The sequence below is a fragment of the Sminthopsis crassicaudata genome, chromosome 1 (assembly GCF_048593235.1).
Source record: "Sminthopsis crassicaudata isolate SCR6 chromosome 1, ASM4859323v1, whole genome shotgun sequence".
NCBI classification, from domain to species: domain Eukaryota; kingdom Metazoa; phylum Chordata; class Mammalia; order Dasyuromorphia; family Dasyuridae; genus Sminthopsis; species Sminthopsis crassicaudata.
This window is the reverse complement of record NC_133617.1, coordinates 717,898,181-717,919,806: the sequence shown is the minus strand read 5'-3', so window position 1 is coordinate 717,919,806 and position 21,626 is coordinate 717,898,181. Positions and strand designations below refer to the sequence as shown.

Genomic DNA, 21,626 nt, shown 5'->3' with positions numbered 1-21,626 from the left:
TCTCCTTTTGATTTTTTTTTTTTTTAGAAATCCATACATAAATCTATTCCAAGAAACCATTACTGTATTCCATATTTATATGCAAAATTTTCATCTATTTTTAATTTAAATGTGGTTCTTTGATTATCTCCCTTTATTATACATGAAAATGAAAGATAAAGAATGAGATTAGGCCTACAGGATGTTAATATCTGAACAAGACTTAAAAAAAGATAGCCTGATCTTATGGCTTTTCAACATATCTCAAAAATCAGCTTGATTACTACATTACTGAATTTAAGAACGTAGCTTAAAAATGCCAATTCCCTTTGACTTCAAATAAACCGCAATTATATTCATTGGAACTATAAGACTATCCTGATTTGTCATGAAGTCAACCACTATTGATCAAAATTGTTCATTATTTATTTTTTTCATTTATATATTTAACTGGTAATCAACCCTCTAGGAACTATTTAAGAAATAGTTTAAATAATTGAATTGATTTTTATATTTTCTAGAAAAATTAGGAATATGTCTTCACACATATGCATGTATAATATATATGCATGTTATTTGTAATGCACATTACTTATGTATATATTTGTATAATTGGATGATACCTAAAATCCATATCATCTGCCTCTTTATTTTATAAAGGAGGGAACTATAACCAAGGGAGATTAAGTCCTGTGCTCAAAGACATGTATGTAGTATCAGGGGCAGTATTTGAACCTGCAGTTTCTGACTTCAAAGCCCATACTCTTTATTGTACCATATAGCCTCATCCATTCTAAGTATAAAATAAATTATAGTAATTAATATAACTTTCATCTTATTTTATACTAATTTGTTTTCTAAAAATAAATTTATATTATTCATATTGATGGCTAAAAATTTTTAAGTGTAATTATTGTGTTTTATGATAAAAATCTAAAAAGATGCTGCTTTTATATTGAAGCAACCATTTTGATCTTTGGTTGATGTAGGAATTTTGTTTGCCAAAATCAGTAATGTTTTATTTTCAGAAATCTATAATAATGCAGCTGTCTATTGTTGAATGGGGAAAAATTTAATTTAGAAGATCTTTCCATGTGTGCTCCACAGCTGTAATTCTTATACTTTAGTAAATTTCATGGAAATAAAAATTCTTATATAATTCTTTTCTTTTCTTTTTTTAGTCAATGACACAGATGAGATTGGAGAACTAAAGGAAATCAATGTTACAAACCCTTCAAAACTCAGTTGGCGTGTTCCAGATCTTAACTCCACTACCAAATATAAATTCTACTTGAGGGCATGTACTTCCAAAGGCTGTGGGAAACCTATTACTGAGGAAGGTTGTACAATAGGAGAAGGCAGTAAGTGAATAGTGTTAATAGGGGTGTCCCATTTAAAAAAAAGTATATGGAAATTCATGATGCAATAAAAATGTTTATGATAGAATGTGGGGGGACTTAGTTAAAAAAAAAACAGCATCCTACTTTTAAGAAATGGATTTCAGTTCGAATTGGAGTGACACAGTCACTCTAACACTCTAACACCACTCTAACTAGTAGTTACAACTTCAATTGTAGTAGCCTGTTGGTCAAGTAGCTTCATACTTTCAAGTTCAAGAATGTTGTCTTAGCTAAATCAAAAACTAGAGAGGGAGCAAAGATATAGGTTTGCACACACACACACACACACACACACACACTCTCTCTCTCTCTCTCTCTCTCTCTCTCTCTCTCTCTCTCTCTCTCTCACAGACTAACAAAGAGAAAGGGAGAGACAGAGAGAGACAGACAGATGCAGAAAAAGACAGAGAATGAGATAGAGAAACACAGCACAGAGACAAATTCAGAGAGGCAGAGACAGAGAGACAGACACTAAAAGAGAAAGAAATAATAACAGAGACAGATGAGAGACACAAATACAGAAACAGGGAGAGAGCCTAAAATGATTAAAAATTAATGTTTTCACTTTTTCCTAATTCATTGCAAAACCAACCCAATATCTCTGGTTTATAGTCCAATTCATGTGTAAACATATTGTTTTTGCCTGTGTGCTAATTGATAACAAATGTCAAATGGTTTTAACTGTCCCTAAGTCAATAGGATTGTTTTAAGAGTGTCATTAAGCAAATCACTCTTGCATTTTATTCATATTGCTTGTTTCCCAGTTCTCTCCACCAAATTACCTACATGCCTATAATTTTCCACAAGTGCTGTTTTATCAGTATTTTTGCATAGAAGCCATTCTTTTAATGGCTTTAAGCAGCATAGGAGTAGGAAGAATAGAGTTAGAATAGGAAGAGGATGAAGAAGAAGATAGAAGATTTAAGAGATTTAGGGAAACTGAATGAAATGGGCAAATGTGTGATTTTAGGTTAGTTCAAGTTTTGAAAGCTAGAAGGGAAACAAGAACATAATATACACAGTGAGATCTCTATAAGTCATTGTCTGAATGGAAACAATATGAAGCAAATATTATAAGGAACATAATCTAGTTCAAAAACCACTGAGGAAGATGAATTCTGACAGATGTGGCTCTCTTCAACAATGAGATGATTCAAACCAGTTCCAATTGTTCAATGATGAAGAGAGCCAGCTACACCCAGAGAGAGGACTGTGGGAACTGAATGTGGTTCACAACATAACCTTTTCACTTTTTTCATTGTTGCTTGCTTGCATTTTACCCTGCTTCTTTTTGTTTTTATGGATTTAACTTGATTTTTTTTTCTTGTGCAGCACAATAATTGTATAAATATGTATGCACATACTGGATTTAAGATATATTTCTACCATGTTTAACATAAATTGGACTACTTGCCATCTAGGGGAGGACATGGGGAAAAGAAGAGAAAATTGAAATACAAGGTTTTGCAAGGGCTAATGTTAAAGAATTGTCCATGCATAGGTTTTGAAAATAAAAAAGCTTTAATGAAAAAATTAAAAAAAAAACACTGATCTGGGAACCAGAACTCTGGGATTTTCATCAAGGCTCTAATCTGGATTATATTTGTTTTGCTTGGCAAGTTATTTAACCTCTTTGAGGCTGAGTTTGCTCAGGTGCAAAATGAAGAGTTTATATAATTTCCTACCTGTTTTAATGTTTTGTAATTGGGGAGAAGATAGAGAAATACATTTAAGGGAAAAATTTCACTAAGAAAATGGTGACAAATGTGAGTGCTTAAACACATGCTAAAATAGACAATATTGGCAGTCCTGAATAGTATATACTTTTAGAGATGATATATTCTTCTTCAATATCTTGACCTCCCTGCTTATTTTAAAATATGTATGGGGAAAAACATGAAACCAAGTAAATGTATACAATGTCTAAATTTATTCACTGGGATAAGTTGTTCATCACACAAGTGTAATTCCTTATGAACTAGCAGATTCTTATTTATAACAGCAAAATTGCTTTTTAATAATGTTGAAAAAATGTCTATTAGCTTTGAGATCTATTTCTGAGCAGCATTCTTATAGCTGAGTCAAAACGAGTACAATGATGTAAGCAGGTACACAGGATGCTGGGGTTGCTAATGAGGCTCTCTCTGGGGACATATATAAGTTTGGGGTAAAATCCTTGTGAATGGAAAAGAGATGTTTACATCTACTACTTTGTTCTAACTGAATCAATAATTCTCTTTCTGAGAAAAGTGCTTCCCTACTTTTAACACACTGAAGTTCAGTGAAGTTTTACAGAATAACTGCTTGTTTAAAACACTAACTTCAGTTGAATGTTCTAAAATGAAGACTTTGTGGTTTGTTGATGAGCTTTGCTGCTATGCCTCATAATTCTGCTCCTAAATTGGTCTGGGATAATAATGAGATGTTTAACTAATGCTATGTCCTTCCTGCAAGTTTAAGCTCTAATAACCACTTTTAATTTTCGAAAGCTAATTTCTTCAATAACTTTGTGTTTCAGTTTACTTTAGGAAGAAAGATTGCTTCACTTCTTGCCTCTCCAGGATTCTGCACATATTCCATCTACCAACTACCTTTCCAGTTAACAGTTATTTTTCTTCTATCAATATTTTGGTGCATAGCAATAATATTTTACCATGAAATAAATAGAAATGTAGAAAATAGAGTTCAACATGGGCTTTTAAAGAGTATAAATATTTTTAAAAGAAAAATAATAACAATGACCTCCAAAATGATTTCCACTGAGGAATAATCAGATAACCTCTCCCCCCAAAAATTTAAAAGATATCTTATATACAAGCTCGAAGCTGTTTCATACTTGTTTTCTCCATGTGTTCAGTACATTTAAAGCTCATCAACCCTTTATCTTTAGATAGGATTAATATTCAGATATGTAGTCTGTCAATTCATTTTTTGGATTCTAACTTCTCCTTTGAAGGAAATAAATTGCAATGATTAATAATATTTCTTTTTATAATCAGAACATTGAATAATTAGGTATAAGGAGCTACCTTTAATATATGTATACACCTGCAAGTGTCTGTGCGTGAATGTGTTTGCATCTTTTTTTTTGTGAATAAATCACATATAAATTATCACTAGATGATAGATAAATATGTATGCACATACAAATTTAAAACTTTTCTTTATTATTTATCCCAAACTCACACTGAATGTGTGGGTCTTTGTTTCATTTCCACAAAGACTGTTTACTATGAAGACTTATTAATCAGCTATCAGTATCACAGGGAGTTTCTCAATTATAGTTCTTTCCTTGCTTTGTTAACAAGATCCTCTGGTTATTGTAATAATTGAAATTCCTTGGATCAAAGATAAGTCCAACCTTTCCAAATTCAAGTCCCCTTTATAGAATTGTCATAGACTTTTTATATATAATGTCTTTAAATTTACACTATGATATTGGATACCTCATCATGCTGCAGTCTATAAGACATACATATAGTTTCACTTCCTTCAAAATTTTAATAACTGAAATTTTAGGCTTGCATATTTATTGCTATGAAAATTGTTTTATTCTGGTAACCACAGAAATAATAATTGTGTGTTAGGTTCTAGGTTTAGATACTACTGAGCAGAAAGAAGATATATTTTAGTTTAGAAAAATAAATTTTTCTATCATAACATCTGAATAATGTTAATCTAACCTATTACTATGAACTGTTGATAAAATTAAAATGAATTATTACTTCTTTATTTGAATATCCATTGTCAAGAAAAGATTCTAAAATATTATAAGAATTATTTGTTGAATGGAACTGGATTCTGTTAGTATATTTGGAATTTTTCTTATATGGCTTCATTTCAAAGGGCATAAAATCAACATAATGATATAGATTCTCTTCCTGTATTTTATGATGTTTCATAATCATATAGAGGACAAAAATATAATTTTGTACATCACAAGTTATTTTTTGTTTCCATTCCCATTTTGATGGAATAGAAAATTAAGACAACCACAATATCTGGCCCATTAGTAATGAATATGCTTTGTTAAAATTTCAGATTTTGAGTAGAAAATATTAAATATTCCAATATCCAATTCCTTCCTACCAAAAATGAAATCAAATAATAAAACAAAAATATATGAATACATAAATGAAGTCCATAATGTAAAACAAAATTATTGATAGGAAACCTCCCCCAAAATTTTGCTTTTAATCTTAAGAATTTAAGGGAGTAATGGAGTTTAATGATATTATTTTCCAAATCTATGCAAATTTTAAAAATACAAGGAAATAGTATAATCAACTCCAATAGTTCCCTATTAAATCAAATTTAAAAACAAAACAAAACAATAAAACAACAACAACAACAACAACAAAACTTCAGTTAGGTCTTTAAAGCACTCCATAACTAGTCCATTCTATCTGTCAAGTCTTTTTATAATACATAGAAACTATCCCCCACAGTCTTTTTGATTTAGTGATGTTAGTCTCCTCGCTTATCCACCTCCTAACTCTGAATATTTTCATTGATTGCCCCCAGGTTTGGTACTCTTTATTTCTTCCTCATCTCTATTTCCTGACTTCCCTGTGTTCCTTTAATTCTAAACTGAAGTTATACCTTCTACAGGAAGTCTTTCTTAATCTTAGCACCTTCCCTCAAAGATTATCTGCAATTTATCCAGTATATATCCTGTTTGTACAGAGTTATTTTCTGTCTTCTTTTCCCTTGAGCTATTACCTTTTGGAGAGCAAGATTGTTTGCCCAGTGATTATAGTGCCTTTCACACAAGAGATATTTAATAAAGTCTAAATGGCTTACTGATCAATAGGAAAAAACTAAATAAAGACAACATAGCTCTAAGATGTTTTTTTTCTTCCCTCAAATTTAGGAAATGCTGAAGAAAAGGAAAATTCTAAAAGAGAACTATCTTGTGTACTATGTAACATTATTTTTCAATTTCAAAGTCCTACTTTAAAAAAAAATAATGCATATGACTTGACTATGTACCTTTCATAGGTAAGAATTTCGGGAAGATTTCAGAAGCAATAAATCCTACCCAAAAGGTTCACCCTCTTGAGACATTTGACCCTGAAACTGAGCATACAGTTCGTCTAGTGACTAAGAATTGGGTTGATAACAATAGCATTTTTGAAGATGTTATTGAGACAAGGGGGAGAGGTGAGAAATCAAAGGCCTTCTGGGCTGAGAATATGAAACTTGTTTTGTGAATGATATAATTTTGCATATTTCCCTAAATTATTGGTGAACTTATACAAGTTTTATACAAAAGGCAAATTACTTGAATCATCTTTGTGCACTATCTGCAAATTCGTCAAATGAAAAATTTACAGATTTCCTTAACTAATCACTAGTCATGTTTTGCCAACACTATAGTTGCTACTTGTGCATAATAGCACCACTAACTAATGCATGTTTTTAAGAGGCTTCTTTCAGAAAATTTGCATGCAACTGATGTGCTCTTCACTCTTTCTTGCATAATACTGTTTTGGCATATAATTGTATTACTTCTGTTATCATTTTCTAATTGAATCAAATATAACCTGGGTTGTAATTTTCTAGAAAGTAAATGCACACAGTAATGCCTTCCATTCAAATATCAAAGAATTAGAATATCTAAAATGTAGAAATTACTAGAGTTAGAAGTGATGGGAATGCTAAGCAGTATTTTTATTTATGTTGTTATTTGTTTGCTTGTTTGCTTAATTATTTTGAAGAGTAACATTGTCTGACTGCCCCAGTGTGACAAGGCTCCAGTGATGTATTATATTTCTCTTTCTATATAACAGCATATGCAGGCTTATATGACAACATCTCTACCCAAGGATGGTTTATTGGACTGATGTGTGCCATAGCTCTTCTTACATTAGTACTGTTAACTATTTGCTTTGTGAGAAGGAACAAAGGTGGAAAATACTCAGGTAATGCTACCATGTCTTATGTGATTGAACTGGTTTATTTTCATCTTTCAAGGATAAATCAGCTTCAGAGATAGAGTGATTTTATGTAGATAGCACTGATCAGGACAATCTGGGTTCAGCTATTACTTCAAACACTAGTGTTATAACTCTGAAGAAATCACTAACCTTTCTGAGTCAATATTTTCATTTGTTAAATGAGACGGCTAGACTTGATAGATAGACTCTGAGGTCCCTTTTCTCTCTAAATATATGATCCTAGCATCAAGAAATTTTCCTGTTTGCCTCAATCAGATGAGAGATTTCCCTCCACAAAACATTTGTAATACTTTGATCATTTCTTCAAGGACAGCTTATGTATTGCTTGCAGTATAGTCAGTGTGCACTTTTGTATCTATTTGATCTACTATTCCTCATAGCAGATTTTAATTTTATCAAGTACAAGAATTATCATTACTTTTATATTCCTCTAAATACTTGTCTAGTACAATGGGTTATATACAAATGACTTTATTGAATCTGATTGAATGGAATTTGATTTTGGGTAAGTTTTAAATGTCAATCTTATGATAAATCTATGATTTCATGAGTGTAGTTATTTTTTCCACTGATGTAGAATTCATGTGCCAACTCATGTTTTCTCATCTCAGGTAATTCTTGCCTATATCTTTCTATAAACAGAAGTTCTGTCAAGAGCACGAATTGCCTTCCATAGAATAACCACAATCACACTAAAGTTTTCCATTTGATAATTCTTGCTATTGCATTTGAGATCATTACTTACACGATATGATTTCGGTACAGATCTTTGGTAATATCCTCTAGTATATTTATACCAATCATACATGACAAATACAAAAGTCCATATTAAATGCTATCATTAAAGACAATGAGGCAATTTGGATTATAGCACAGACAATTGAGTCAAGGGATCAGGCATGATCTTACTCAGCTCTTACTGTGTTACTTTGAACAAATCAAATCATATGCCAAAAATCTTTTGAAAAGTAATTATAAACATTTTTCCTATGGATAAAAATGAAAAAAAAATTCCTGGTAATATAAATGGGGTTTATTATGCATTTTGAGGTAAACGAAAGAAAGCCACCATGGTAGGGAAATGCTTTTTGGTCATAATACAACATGTAAATCAATGTACATTCCTTTAGAACCAATATTTAGAAAGAAAGAAAAGAAAATTCTCCAGTAGGCTTCTTTTCTTCTTTAGCAACCCCCCAAAAAAAACACTACCAACAACATGTACAACAAAACAAAAGCTTCTCACTTCTAATAAACTGGATAGGTTGTGATTTTATATTTCAGGAAAATATAGATCTGGGAGAGTATATGATTGAGGTAAATAATGGAATTAATATCCTCTTATTTACCAGAGTTTTATCTGAATTGAGCTTTTGAATATAATTTATACTTAGGAAACACTTTACATATTACCAAATACTTTCACTTACATTATCTCTTTTGTTCCCTATAAACTCATTGTATGGTGGATAGTATTTAATAATTTTAATCTTTATTCACTATTGAGAAAAATAATATTCAACTACTTAAATGATTTTCTCAGTCAGTGGTTGTTGGACCCTGATATGTTCAGTGTTGGGTTAATCAGATTGTTTTTCTGGGCCTCAGAAAGATAATTTGTAAAAAGTATGAGGAGATGGAGAAATATAGAGGTTGACTAGATCATCTTTGGAAACTTCTCTGCCATTTAGAGTGTATAAGATTGAAATTCTTCTATTTTATTTCTTTAATATATACTTTCCCTCCTATATCTCCAATATAAATATTATACAACAATGTCTTAAAGAGAAGAAAATATATGATTTAATTATTGTTAAAAGCCAAAAAAATATTCTGAACTAATTCTACCATCCACTAAGCTTGTCTCTTCCTACCCCCAGAAATAGGTCAGTCAGTACTAGAAATGGTGACCAAATACTTTGGTTATTCTAGGGCCATATAGGTGAACATGAAACTTACACACTATTTTTTCTTCCTTGTTTATTTATCTTTTAATGATAGATTTGAAAATTTACTAAATAGATTCAGACAAAATTCCTTCAAAAATTTGCCGGTTCTCAGGTTTAATGCTTTTGCCAACAAATAGTTAACCAATCCTTTTCCAAATGTGTTTAGCAAGTCATTATTTTTCCAGAAAAATACAAATGATTTGGATCTTGTTTTTCCTAAAGTGAAAGAGAAAGAAGATTTACATCCAGATCCAGAAGTTCAGTCAGGAAAAGATGAAACCTTTGGCGAATACAGGTAATCATAATGCAGAATTTCACACACATACACACACACACACACACACACACACACACACACACACACACAGACATCCCCCCCACCACATCAACAAAAAGTATCAAATGTGAATCTAGTAAAGAAATAATGCAGTTGTTCATTGAAGTATAAAATCTTATAGGAATATATTATATTATTCAAATTGGGCAAAATATCTAAGTGATATAGATAGTTGTTGATGGAAGAGTGCTACATTTCAATTTGGCATTTTTTCTCATTTTCAATGCTTTTAGCTTTTAAAAATATTCATTTTATCTTTACTGAGTGGTATTTCTTTATATTTAAAAATGCAGAAAGAAGGAAATAGGTTTTTTGCATATGGATATTGAAGCAGCAGAAGATTGACACATTTTAAAAACTCAGTTATTCCAATATATTTTAAAATAATTTATTATTCCCCAAACATGCATCACCAATTTAAACCAGGAATTAAATACATTAAAAAATAAAGAAAAAAAAAACAAACAAACATATAGGGGCGGGGGTCAGAAGAGTGAGTAGCATGTAAAGACCATTGATTTGAAAGTCAGAATACATGCTGTGAAAAGAGCTTGATAACTCTGTTCAAGTGATTCCTCTGGGGTCCTATGTCCTCACTGTAAATGTATTGTAGCAATACATATTTGGAGCTTATTGAATTTAGTCCAATACCCTCATTTTGCAGACTAAGAAATGTAGCCTAGAATTGGCAAAATGATTTGCCCAGTTTCCCACTGGCATAAAATGACAGAGCTGACATTTGAATCTAGGTCCTAAGACTCATATGCATAACTCTGTGCACTTTCTATACTGTTTCTATCAAGAATAACACAAAATATCTTCTTCAAATAATTGTTAAAGCACTTTCCTCCTCAAAATATGTATATAATTTGTTATTTAATATATGTCTATATGTAGATAGATATAAACTCAAAGGAATTCAGTTAATTTTTATCAAAAAGATTAAAATTAATTTCATACATACACATAAACATACATACCTACACACACACACACACACATATATATATATATATATATATATCTTTACATATCCACATTGATCTAGAAGGCATTTAAATTTATATGAATAAATAGAAAGCCACTGTATCATAATGAATAAGAAGCCAGGGAAATCTGGTTAAAATCCTTCTCCCATAATGGCTATGTGATTCTGGGTATGTCACTTAACAAATTAATGCTCTAGGATACTTTCTAAATCTCTAAGTTACTGGGAAGGTGCTAACCTGAATTTGTAGCAGAAATGATCTGATCTGAGAGTTCTTCTTGTAAAGAAATCATAGCTCCTGTTGCTATTCATATATAGAGTGCTTTAGCAGAAAGCTTGGCAAATAATATGTGCCTCAGAATTTTTAAAAAATTTTATACACCAGTTTTCCTAGTAATATTTCCATTTATTTTAACTATATAAAAATAAGTAAATATCATCTTCTTAATATGGAGAATATTGGCAATTTGACATAAATTTAAAATTTAATATTTGTAAACTTCTTTTCAATTAAATTTCACTTAAGGTTATTTCAATATCCTTTCCGATATTTCTTGAGTTTTTCCAGCTCTATTATTTTAAATTATTTGATTAATAGGTGACAGTTATTATGCTATGTTTAATTTATCAGAAATCCAATAGAAGACCTGTTCAGTGGCCATCTCTAATACGTACTAGCCCCTCTGTCAAGTTGGTAGTCACTTAACCACTCAGAACCCTCATTAAATCATCTATAAAATAAAGAAATGACATGTGATGGCCTCCAAGATCCCTTTCTATTCTCAATTTCTGGCATGACTGACTATGTGTATATCCCTGTGATCCTTCAAATCCATAATTCTAGATTTTGTTAGAGATTTTTCTTTTATCTTCTAGTGACAGTGATGAAAAACCACTTAAAGGAAGCCTCCAGTCTCTAAACAGAAATCTCCAGGCCACAGAAAGTGCTGATAGCTTGGTGGATTATGGAGAAGGAGACCACGGTCTCTTTAATGAAGATGGGTCGTTTATTGGAGCTTACACTGGGTCTAAAGAGAAAGGATCAGTGGAGAGTACTGGAAGTTCAATGGCAACTTTTCCACTTCGAGCATAAACTCTATGTACATAAACCGCATGAATCATTCACCTCATTTTTCCATTTTGATCTATATAAGCAAATCTTTGTCTACATGAACAGAACTGGGTTTAGCCAGGATCAAACATCCAGCAAACAAACCAAGAACAAGTCACTGCCATTGACAAATAAGAACAAATTCTTCTGACCTGTTTTGTCATGGGTTGAATTCAAAGATTGAACGTAACCATGAAAATCAGATTCAACTTAATTGGTTTCAAATAATGAGTAATCAGTGTTTTCTTCATGTACCTGTTTCGGCTGTCCCATGTCTCATAACTTTTCTTAACTTGTAGGATTTTAGGTACATTCTATACACATCCAATCATTCAGTTTCATAGGATTGCATGGCTTGACTTTATTTTTACTAGCAACTGAAAGATGAAAGAAACACAAGTTATTTAAAAACAACAACAAAATAAAACAGTATGGCTTATTGAAATTCTTCACTGAAGAAACCAAGTCCATATTTATTATTTAAAATTTTGCTTTTTAAGATTCTTTCTACATGACCCATCAATTGGCAAGTGTTTATTTGTCTAACTAGCTGGTCATTGCAGCCAGTAATAGTTAAGGCATTAAATTGCACCTGTTTAGTCAAACCCAGTTTGATTTCTGGTTTCTCCTTACTATGGGATCTCTGGGTATTTGGGCTTCTTTCCTTGGACCAAAAACACCTCCAAGAGACCACTGAATGTGGACATAGGAGAGAGAGAGGCCTAATGCTTGGGAAAGGTAACTTGATATTTGCTAAAATTCATTCAAAGCCTCCATTTTTAAACTGTCTCATTTTACATGTCTGGTGTAAATATAATTTTACACTAGCATATATTTTCAGAATGGAGTAAACACATTCTTTTGATATATACACAATGGAAAACATAGATGTGATTTTAGTTTTGATTTCAAAGTGAGAAACATTAACATGAGAATTCATACAGCTCCAGTACAGAGTAACAGTAAATTGTTTAGATCCATTTCAGAGTTTGACTGTTTAGAATTTAGTAAAATAAACTTTCAGATCTTAAGAGACTGCATGGTATTGGGATTTTATTTTGTAAGAATAAAATAACTTCAGAAAATTGAGGGAATTTTTTGCATATTTTTCAAAGTATGCTTTTCTTATTTGTCAAAAAAACCCACACTTTTTTTACTGTAGAAATTGACGTGATATGGTTTCCTTCATACATTGAGCATTGTTAGAATGTTTGTTTCTATATTATTTCTTTTTGTAAAAATTTTAAAATTCTTAAAATATATGAATTGGCATTCAGCCCATTAGCTTTATTAATTTATTTTTAAATTGGCATAAAACAATCCACATGAATTTCAGTAAACTGAAATAATGACTCCCTCATACATGTTTCATCCTAAACCTATTAATGGATCATCAGAAAACTTGAACTTTAATCTAAATATCCTTCCCTCTATCATGAACAAATAATTGTGTTTGTTCATTTGTTTGTTGAATACATAATGAAGCAAATGGAACTGGAATTTTTTCCTTTTCTTAGACTATCATAAGTATACAAAAAGTATAGGGAAAACATTAAAGTAATATTATGGAAGTATTTGCTATAGGAACGGGTACTCACTAAAGTAAACAGTATGCTTTTTCAGGCTTTGTTGGAGCATTAGAATGTATATATCTAAGAATTTTCATTTTTAAATTGCCTTCAGGTGTCCATGACAGAAAGCTTGCAAAATGATAAATATGCTCTATTGTATTAAGAAAAAAAAAAAAAAAAAAACAACTATACAGAACTGGCTTTAAAAATACTTGAGACTAAATATACATTGGGATTTGCTCTTGATTATCTTGTGAATTTCTTTCCTTGGGGGTATTGGCCAAAGGGTATTTTAAAAGAAATAATATGAAAGATGATGCCTCTCCTTTTGGTGATTCCAGTAATAATTCTCATTTTGGTGGAATTATTAGAAATCAGGCTCTAACTTCATCCAGCTCTTCTACCCTCATACCATAGAAAAGGCAACTATTTGGTATTCTTCCTACCTATGTGAGGATCCTGAGTTGTTTTGGTCCCACTGAATAAATGGTCAGATTGTGTGATGCAGAAGAAAAGTTGAAAGAGAAAAATATTTTCACCACTTTTTCTGAATGTTATATATTCTCAAGTACAGAAAGGGAAGAGTGTATGATAGTTCGTACATTTTGACATGATTTCATGGGATTAAACAGGGTTTAAATTTTGTGTAAAATAATGCTCACTAGTCTTCTCTTGAAACGGTAACCAGTTGGATGTGTCTAAAATGATGTGAACCAGTGCTCTTGACCATAATATCTTCTTTTTTTCTCACAAAAGTTATTTTGATGGACTACAATGGATTACCAAACCATTCAATCTTGGATTATCTAAAAGAGTTTACTATAAATTGTGCCACAAAACACGTATTGAGTATAGATTGTTAAATTGTATTAGTCATGTAGTTTACAAACCATAATTACTTTTCTGTTAAACTTTATGAGGAAATTGTTGACTATGTTTTCTTTCTTATGCCTCAGGACCTAAAATATATATGTAGTGTCATTTAAGTGCAATGAAAGTTTAAAAAAGGATAATAGTATTTGAGAAAGTGTCAAATTAACTAAATGGTTAGCCCCCAGCTTAAATCTAGCACTTTGTTCTCTGGTGAATTTTCTTTCTCTATAACTTTTTGCAATCTCTAATTTAACAGACTGTAAGTTATGATACACAATATCTAAAATACTTATATCTTAAAGGACGCTATAGGAAATCACCATAGCATCTTTTTTTTAAAGGTACCTGTATTTTCAATTAATGTAGTACTCTACTGAGTTTCTTAATTACTTGATAACACCCTGTTTTATCCATTATATATGCCACTGTATGTTTTGAGTAAGTTACCCACTGAGATTCTACATTCAATCATGTTCTTGTCCATTTCCACTCAGAGGGAAAGGAGCAAGATGCACTGAATCAAAAACTGGAAAGTCTGAATTCTCTTTGGAATTCTTCCACTCACTTTCTGAGTAGCCTTAGGCACACCTTTTAACAATTCTGTATTTCAGCTCTTTTCATCAATAAAGTGCTGCTGAAAATATGCTACCTGCTTTACCCTAGGTATAGTTTTTTCTAATTAAGCCTGATTAATAAATGTTTGAGAAAGGCTAAGAAGCCTTTCGTCTTTTTTAAAGGTATGTAGTTGATCATTATGGACATAATAAGCAGGGATTTCTGCATAGAACAATAATATTCGACATCTCCCTATATTTTATATTTCCCATTGAGTTTAGTGGGAATTGTGCCTAGACTAGTGGGAAGAAAGCTATCGTGAACAGATTCTACAAACATATTCAGACATTCAAATAGATATTCAGACCATACCAACTCAGTACTTTTTTTCCCAGTGAGCATAAGATATATATTTTTATAGAAAAAAAACAAATATACAGGACTTTAAAAACATGTCACCCATCCAGTGAGCAGTATAATTTGTGTGCCATTACAAAAAAAAATTGAATTTTTTAATAAAAAATAAATTTAACAGGGTGTTTCCTATACAAAATATTTTCTTTTCCAATAGTTTTACATGCATATTTGTAATAAAAAGCTTCTGAATTAGTTGCATTTAGTCTACTGGTTCTAAAGGCATCCAATATTTTAATTACACCCAGGTTTATAAAATATGATGTGTAATGTGGAAGTATCAAATAATATTTTTTCCTATTTTATAGTCATGGAATAAAAGATGAACTAAAGAAAAAGGATTAATGGAAGTTTTACTTCCATTTTTAAAGTCTATAAAATTAAAGTGTCATTTGAAATACTAAATATGTTTACATATCATTAAGATCAAAATGCTTGTAAAACTTGCAAATGGATGATAAGGGGATTGAGTTTGTAATGGGGCTCATATATTCCAGTTTCCATTTAGTGAAATAGGTGGGGTTGAGCCAAAGCATACTTTATTTTATTTTAGATTTATGATATTTTATTACATCATCTGAAGAGGGAAAGGACTGTGTATACTAAATTAATCTGACTGCTTTTTTCAGATTAATATACTTAGTGAAACTTTATTAAAGTTGATAAAAACAAAAATGTGTTTGTATTGTAGTTGCTGTTTGTACCATGTTTATGTATATGTATGGTTTTAAAAAATATTTTGATTATACATGAAATTAAACTTTTCTAATAAAAGTTCAACTTCATGTAATCCAAAAAATTCTTTGTGATTATTTGACTTCCAACAATAATGAGCATCACTTCAGTTTTTTGTACAACAATTTCTTTCAACTAGTTGGAAAAAATTTATCAAGCAAATTCAGTTGAGCTTTGAAGAGGCTAAATTATTTTACATAAAGGCTACTGATGATTATGACCATTTTTAAAGACTACTTACTATGACCAGCATCTATGGAAGTTAATAAGATGGTATTTTTATATTTTACATAAAGGCTACTGATGATTATGACCATTTTTAAAGACTACTTACTATGACCAGCATCTATGGAAGTTAATAAGATGGTATTTTTATATTTAAAGAACAACATTTGGATCATTGGATCATTGACAATATTTCAAGAGCATTACATTTTAAAATAATATAAAAGGAAAACTTTGGCAGTGTTCTTAATTTTTTTTTTTTTTACAGATGACCCATTTTATAATTCCGCACTGATAAGAATACAAGCAATTTGTAAACATTATATTCCCATCCTCAGCGTCAAACACATCACTAAAATATATACAAATTATTTATTTTTTCAATTTGCCAGTTAGATTTGGAAATACCTCATTTGATCATAATAAATTCAAAACTTTGGGGCCAGAATAGACATATAGATAGACATAAATGGAGATAGTAATACTGATTTATAGATAGCAAGTCATATAAATATAGATCAGGACAAAGAAGTAGTCTTTGTAGATTTATACATTTTCTTATGCAGTTGAATTTGGTCATTTTCTCCCTAATATCTCAATATACATATTTGTGATAGGTATATATACACACACACACACAAATATATCACACACATATAAATGTATGGATGTATATATATTTGTGACATACATGTATTTATATATATGTACATACATACACACTCTCTCTTTCTCTCTCTCTCTCTCTATATATATATATATGTGTGTGTGTGTGTGTGTGTGTGTGTGTGTGTGTGTGTGTGTGTGTAGATTTGAAAAAAAAACAAAATTTAACCACAATGTATGTACAATGTAATGCATAAAGTCTAAATAAGGATTGCTTCAAAATGACCAGAACATTTTGAGAATAGATCATCACCTGCTACTTTAGTGGGTTCCTTATGATATTAAAGTACAAAGTCCACATCACCAAGCATGCTTTTAAGAATAGTTTTGTTAACATAAAAAAAGATTCAGAGACAGTCATTCTTATTCCTATTTTATTTTTTCTCTGTAAAAGCTGCAGAGTATGACAAAATATATATCTTTGGATTCATACTATTCTAGTCTTTACATTATCATAAAAAGAAGTAAAAAACTGAATGGCATTAATTTCTCAAAAGTATTGATATTGTGATTCTTCATTTTTTAAGATAATAAGATCTTCACTTATGCCTCATAACTTATAATGGACAAATCTTGCAATCATATACTTCAGTGAAGTGAAAATCGGCTAGAAACCCCCACAAGTATTCTGATAATTCTGAAAATAACAAACTGTCTTCCTCCCAAAATCTCTAAACATGGGAGTCAGAAATACACACAGAGATAAAAAACACAAAGGGATGGAGACAGAGACAAAGAGGCAAATTGTGTGTGTACTATGCATTTTTGTGTGTGAAGATAATTTGAGACTTGAAAAGGAGTACTTAACTTCATGTCTGAAAAACAGTAAGTTCATTGACTGGACAAGATAAGTAATTCTTCCTTCTAATCCTGCCTCCAATGATCTTTCTACTCTACCATGCTAATTTATGTCATAATCCCAGAGAAAATATGCGACCATAAAATGATATGCAAAACTTCTTTAAATTCCAGCCAACTTCCTTCTGCATCCCAGTTTTGGAACTGAGAGAATACACACAATTATCCCTGGATAGTTCATTATTGAAGTGGGAGCCCAGTGAAGCCAGGGTCATAGGTTCAGCCAACTGTGAGCCAATTTTGTTGTGTTTTTTGACCCTTTTCTGTGTCTGGCCTACAATCTTGCAATTGCATACTATTTATCACAGGAGATGTTGTCTCTATAGCCAAAATCATGTTTTTAACTACTGAAGTGGCTATTAAAAGACAGTATGTTATCTTTAGATATGTACAATTAAAATGTGTGTATAGACATGTATGTGTATTATGTTCTTGTAAAGAGTGATAAATACACACATATACATACATATGTGTTCATACATATTTGTATAGGCACAAACATTTATATATACACAAGTATACATACATATACACAAATGTGTATATACGCATATTTAATGACTAAAATTGGAGTCAAATTACCTGCTTTTTTATTCCTTATTGTGACATTTTTAGTCTAAGTTAACTTAAGCAATTCAAAGAAACTTTCTATTTACTCGTAAAAAGTAATAATTTGATAAATATGACCTCTGAACTTCCTTACAATTTGAAATCTATAATTTTTTGCATATATAATATCATTGAGCTAGTGTTTTAAAAGAAAACTTTAAATAAAATCACTATTTATGAGGGCTACTGTGATTCAGTAGGTAAAAATCTATTATAAGTGAATTTAAAGGATTACATATAAGCTAATTTATATCCACAATGGTTATTATAGATATATATGGACAATTAAATTTGCAACATTTCAAGAGAAAATGGTGGGGTTTGGGTCTATTAAAATTTTGTTTTCAGAGCCAAAGTCAGGAAAGATTCTTTGATTCATATCTAATATTCATTTGAAACTTTATGTATTTTCCCTGCACTCCTAAAGCCAAAACAATATGAAATAATATAAAAAGCTAATTTTAGTTTGTCATAAAAATGTTCATTAGCAAAGGATATCATTATTGCTTACTGTGGCTTTATTCAGCGTGCTAGATCTTTTTATCCAAGGGACGCTGGACACAACTCATTGGAGGTTTAAGATATTTACTAATCAATCAGAACTGAAAAGAATTACCTCTTTCTTGGAGAGGTAAAAATGGTGATAGTACATCAACATTGCTTATAATAAGCATTTCACAAGTTTAATCATAGGCTAAATACATGAAATATGATTGAGTCAAATGTGTAGAGGAGACAGTACTAGATGCTTCTGAGTAACTTTTCTGACTTTAATTAAACAATTTAATAAATTTTTAAAGATATAATTTAATAAAATAATTAGAAAATTTAATTGACAATGAAATTACTTATAATGATTCCTTAAGTCATTAAAGGGATCATTCACTTATTGGCAACTAATATTGTGTGAAGAAACTACCTCTACCAATTGAAATTAATACTTTTTTTGGCCATTTTTAGCCAGTTGTCTAGAATCCTGAGAGATTGTCTTGCCCAGTATCAACAAATAAATATTTGCTAGAATTGTGTAGGATTTAGACCTTTATTTTCTTCATTCAAAGGACAGCTCAATTCACCACACCAAACTGTGAGAATTAGCAGTTAAACACCATCACCACCACTATGTTCTTATAAAAAACATTTTCTTTCACATTTCTGAATAATCTATATTTTTACACCAAGACCACATTTTGTCTTGATAAATCACATTTTCTTGCTGGAAATACAGGTCAAATTCAGGATGTGATTAAAAGATTGCGCCACTAGATGGAACTATTTCAAAGTCATACAAAATATATTATCCTTATCCCATCTAAGTCAGACTCTTTTTTTTTTTTTTTTTTTTTTTCCTATTATGGTTGTCTCTTAAAATATTTTTTTTCATGTTGTTGTTGCTGTTGTTGCTACTATTGTTGTTTTCATCAGTGTTAGCCTTGTCATCAAACAATTCATATTTTAAGGCTAAGTCTCTATTATTGGTTAAGTTAATATAAGTTAAAAGAAAATGCCAATTAGAGAATACTAAGTTTAAAGGCATGTTTGCAGCTAATAATTTTCAATTATTATCATTTTTATATTTAAGATGAGATTTCTTAAATTATCATCGTCTTTTGATAAGAGCTAACATGCTTAAATTTCATTAAATATATGGATTGCTTAAATCATACTATTGTTTTAGGTTTCCTTTCCTAACTTATTATATATTACTCTCCTTACCATAAATCTTAATCTAGTCAAACTCCTTTTATTTCTCATACATAGCATTTCATATACCCTTTCAGGTCATTGCACTTTCATGCCCCATACCTGCTGTGAACTTTCTCTGCTCAAATCTACCTCTAAGAAACCTTAGCTTCATTTCAGTTCAGTTCAAATGCTACCAAATGTGAGATATAAGTTATTATCTGAACTATCCAGTTGCTGATCACTGAACCCACCAATTATCAATTTACCTTGTATTATACTCATATACAAAACAAATATTACCTATTACATCTATACATTCACACATATCATGTACATAAATTATGTTTCACATATCATAAAAATAAATATACACACTTTTTATATGCATGCTTAGCAATAAATATGCTGTATCTCTCAAATATCATGTAAACTCCTTAGCAGAAACTGTTATTTTTGTTTTTCTATAGCATTGTCTGCCCAATTGCAGGCCCTTAATCAACCAACTGATGGATTGATTGGTACGTATAGGACTTTCCACATGCAACATTAAAATTCCATGTGTAACTTCTGAATATCTTATGCCATAAATGCTGCTGTCAATGACCTAGTAAGACAGCATGGTACACTAAAAAAGCAAAACAGCTCGAAAGGTCCTAAATTTAAATTCCACCTCTGACACTTGCTACTTTCATGGACTTGATAAGTTATTTTAGTTTCCTGGCTGCAGTTTCCTCATCTTTAAAAATGACAGTGTTAGAATAATGTTCCCCTCCCCTAAGCTTCCTTCTAGGTCTAGATTCATAATGTTAAGTTAACTAGGCAGATGATAATATCTAAGATAGACAAAGGCAAGTGACCTAGCCAAGAAGTTAATGAGCTTGGCAGGCACCCAGGCCTTCTTGCGGTTTCATCCCACTCCATCATAATACCTCTTCTACATTTCTGGGGAAGATAGGTGAGTGTGATCTCACCTTTTTCCATATTTCACAGATTTCTTTTTTTTTTCTTCACAATATTTTTACAACAACCACTCCAACAAGTTAAGTAAATTAGGCAGATGATAATATCTAAGGTAGACAAAGGCAAGTAACCTAAAGTCCTCATTTGTAATTATAATATTTTAACTATAACAACATAATCTAGCACAGTATAGTATATACTCTATGTACATATATACATACACAAATGTGAATGTATTGTGTTTATCTGTATTTAAATACATAGAATATTTGAACATATGTATGCATTTATAAACTTATTAATATGTAGATAAAACACTAATCTTAAAATTATATATCTTTCATAAAAAATTCCTAAATCATTCCTGACTTCTCATTTTGATATTCTTTTCCATATTCTGCCATGAATATTCCATAGGAAATCATATATATTTTTCTGAGGCTTTTTGTCCAGCTATTTTGACATAATTTTGAAACTAGTGGAAATTAGTGAAACTAAAGCATCAGTTTTCCATCACTTATATCTCATTATTTGAACAGTACAATTCATTGTTGTTTGGCATTTTTGTGATTTCTTTTATACCACTTCTATTGTACAAGTTATCACTGATGATATGCTGCACACTTTGTGGTTATATTTGTGATAGATCTTTACATGATACAAAACCTTATTTCATCATAGACTAATGTAATTCATAGTTCTGCATCATATTCGATCACCAGAAGTCTGTTAGAGTTTAAAAAAATGGAC

General features: G+C 30.8%; 1 protein-coding gene across 20 annotated transcripts in view; it reads left to right on the top strand.

Moving 5' to 3' along the window:
• The window catches only part of CHL1 (cell adhesion molecule L1 like), a 273,073-nt gene extending 259,592 nt beyond the window's left edge, over positions 1 to 13,481 (top strand). For 17 of the 20 annotated variants that reach the window (XM_074284083.1, XM_074284068.1, XM_074284075.1 and 14 more), the window contains 5 exons: positions 1,161 to 1,340; positions 6,381 to 6,542; positions 7,172 to 7,303; positions 9,511 to 9,583; positions 11,490 to 13,481. In XM_074284083.1, the coding sequence (XP_074140184.1) occupies positions 1,161 to 1,340; positions 6,381 to 6,542; positions 7,172 to 7,303; positions 9,511 to 9,583; positions 11,490 to 11,706 (764 nt within the window). In that variant the 3' untranslated portion in view covers positions 11,707 to 13,481. The remainder of the gene's footprint in view (positions 1 to 1,160; positions 1,341 to 6,380; positions 6,543 to 7,171; positions 7,304 to 9,510; positions 9,584 to 11,489) is intronic. The other 3 variants (XM_074284088.1, XM_074284087.1, XM_074284086.1) reach the window with 1 other exon arrangement.
• The last annotated feature ends 8,145 nt before the right edge of the window (positions 13,482 to 21,626 follow it).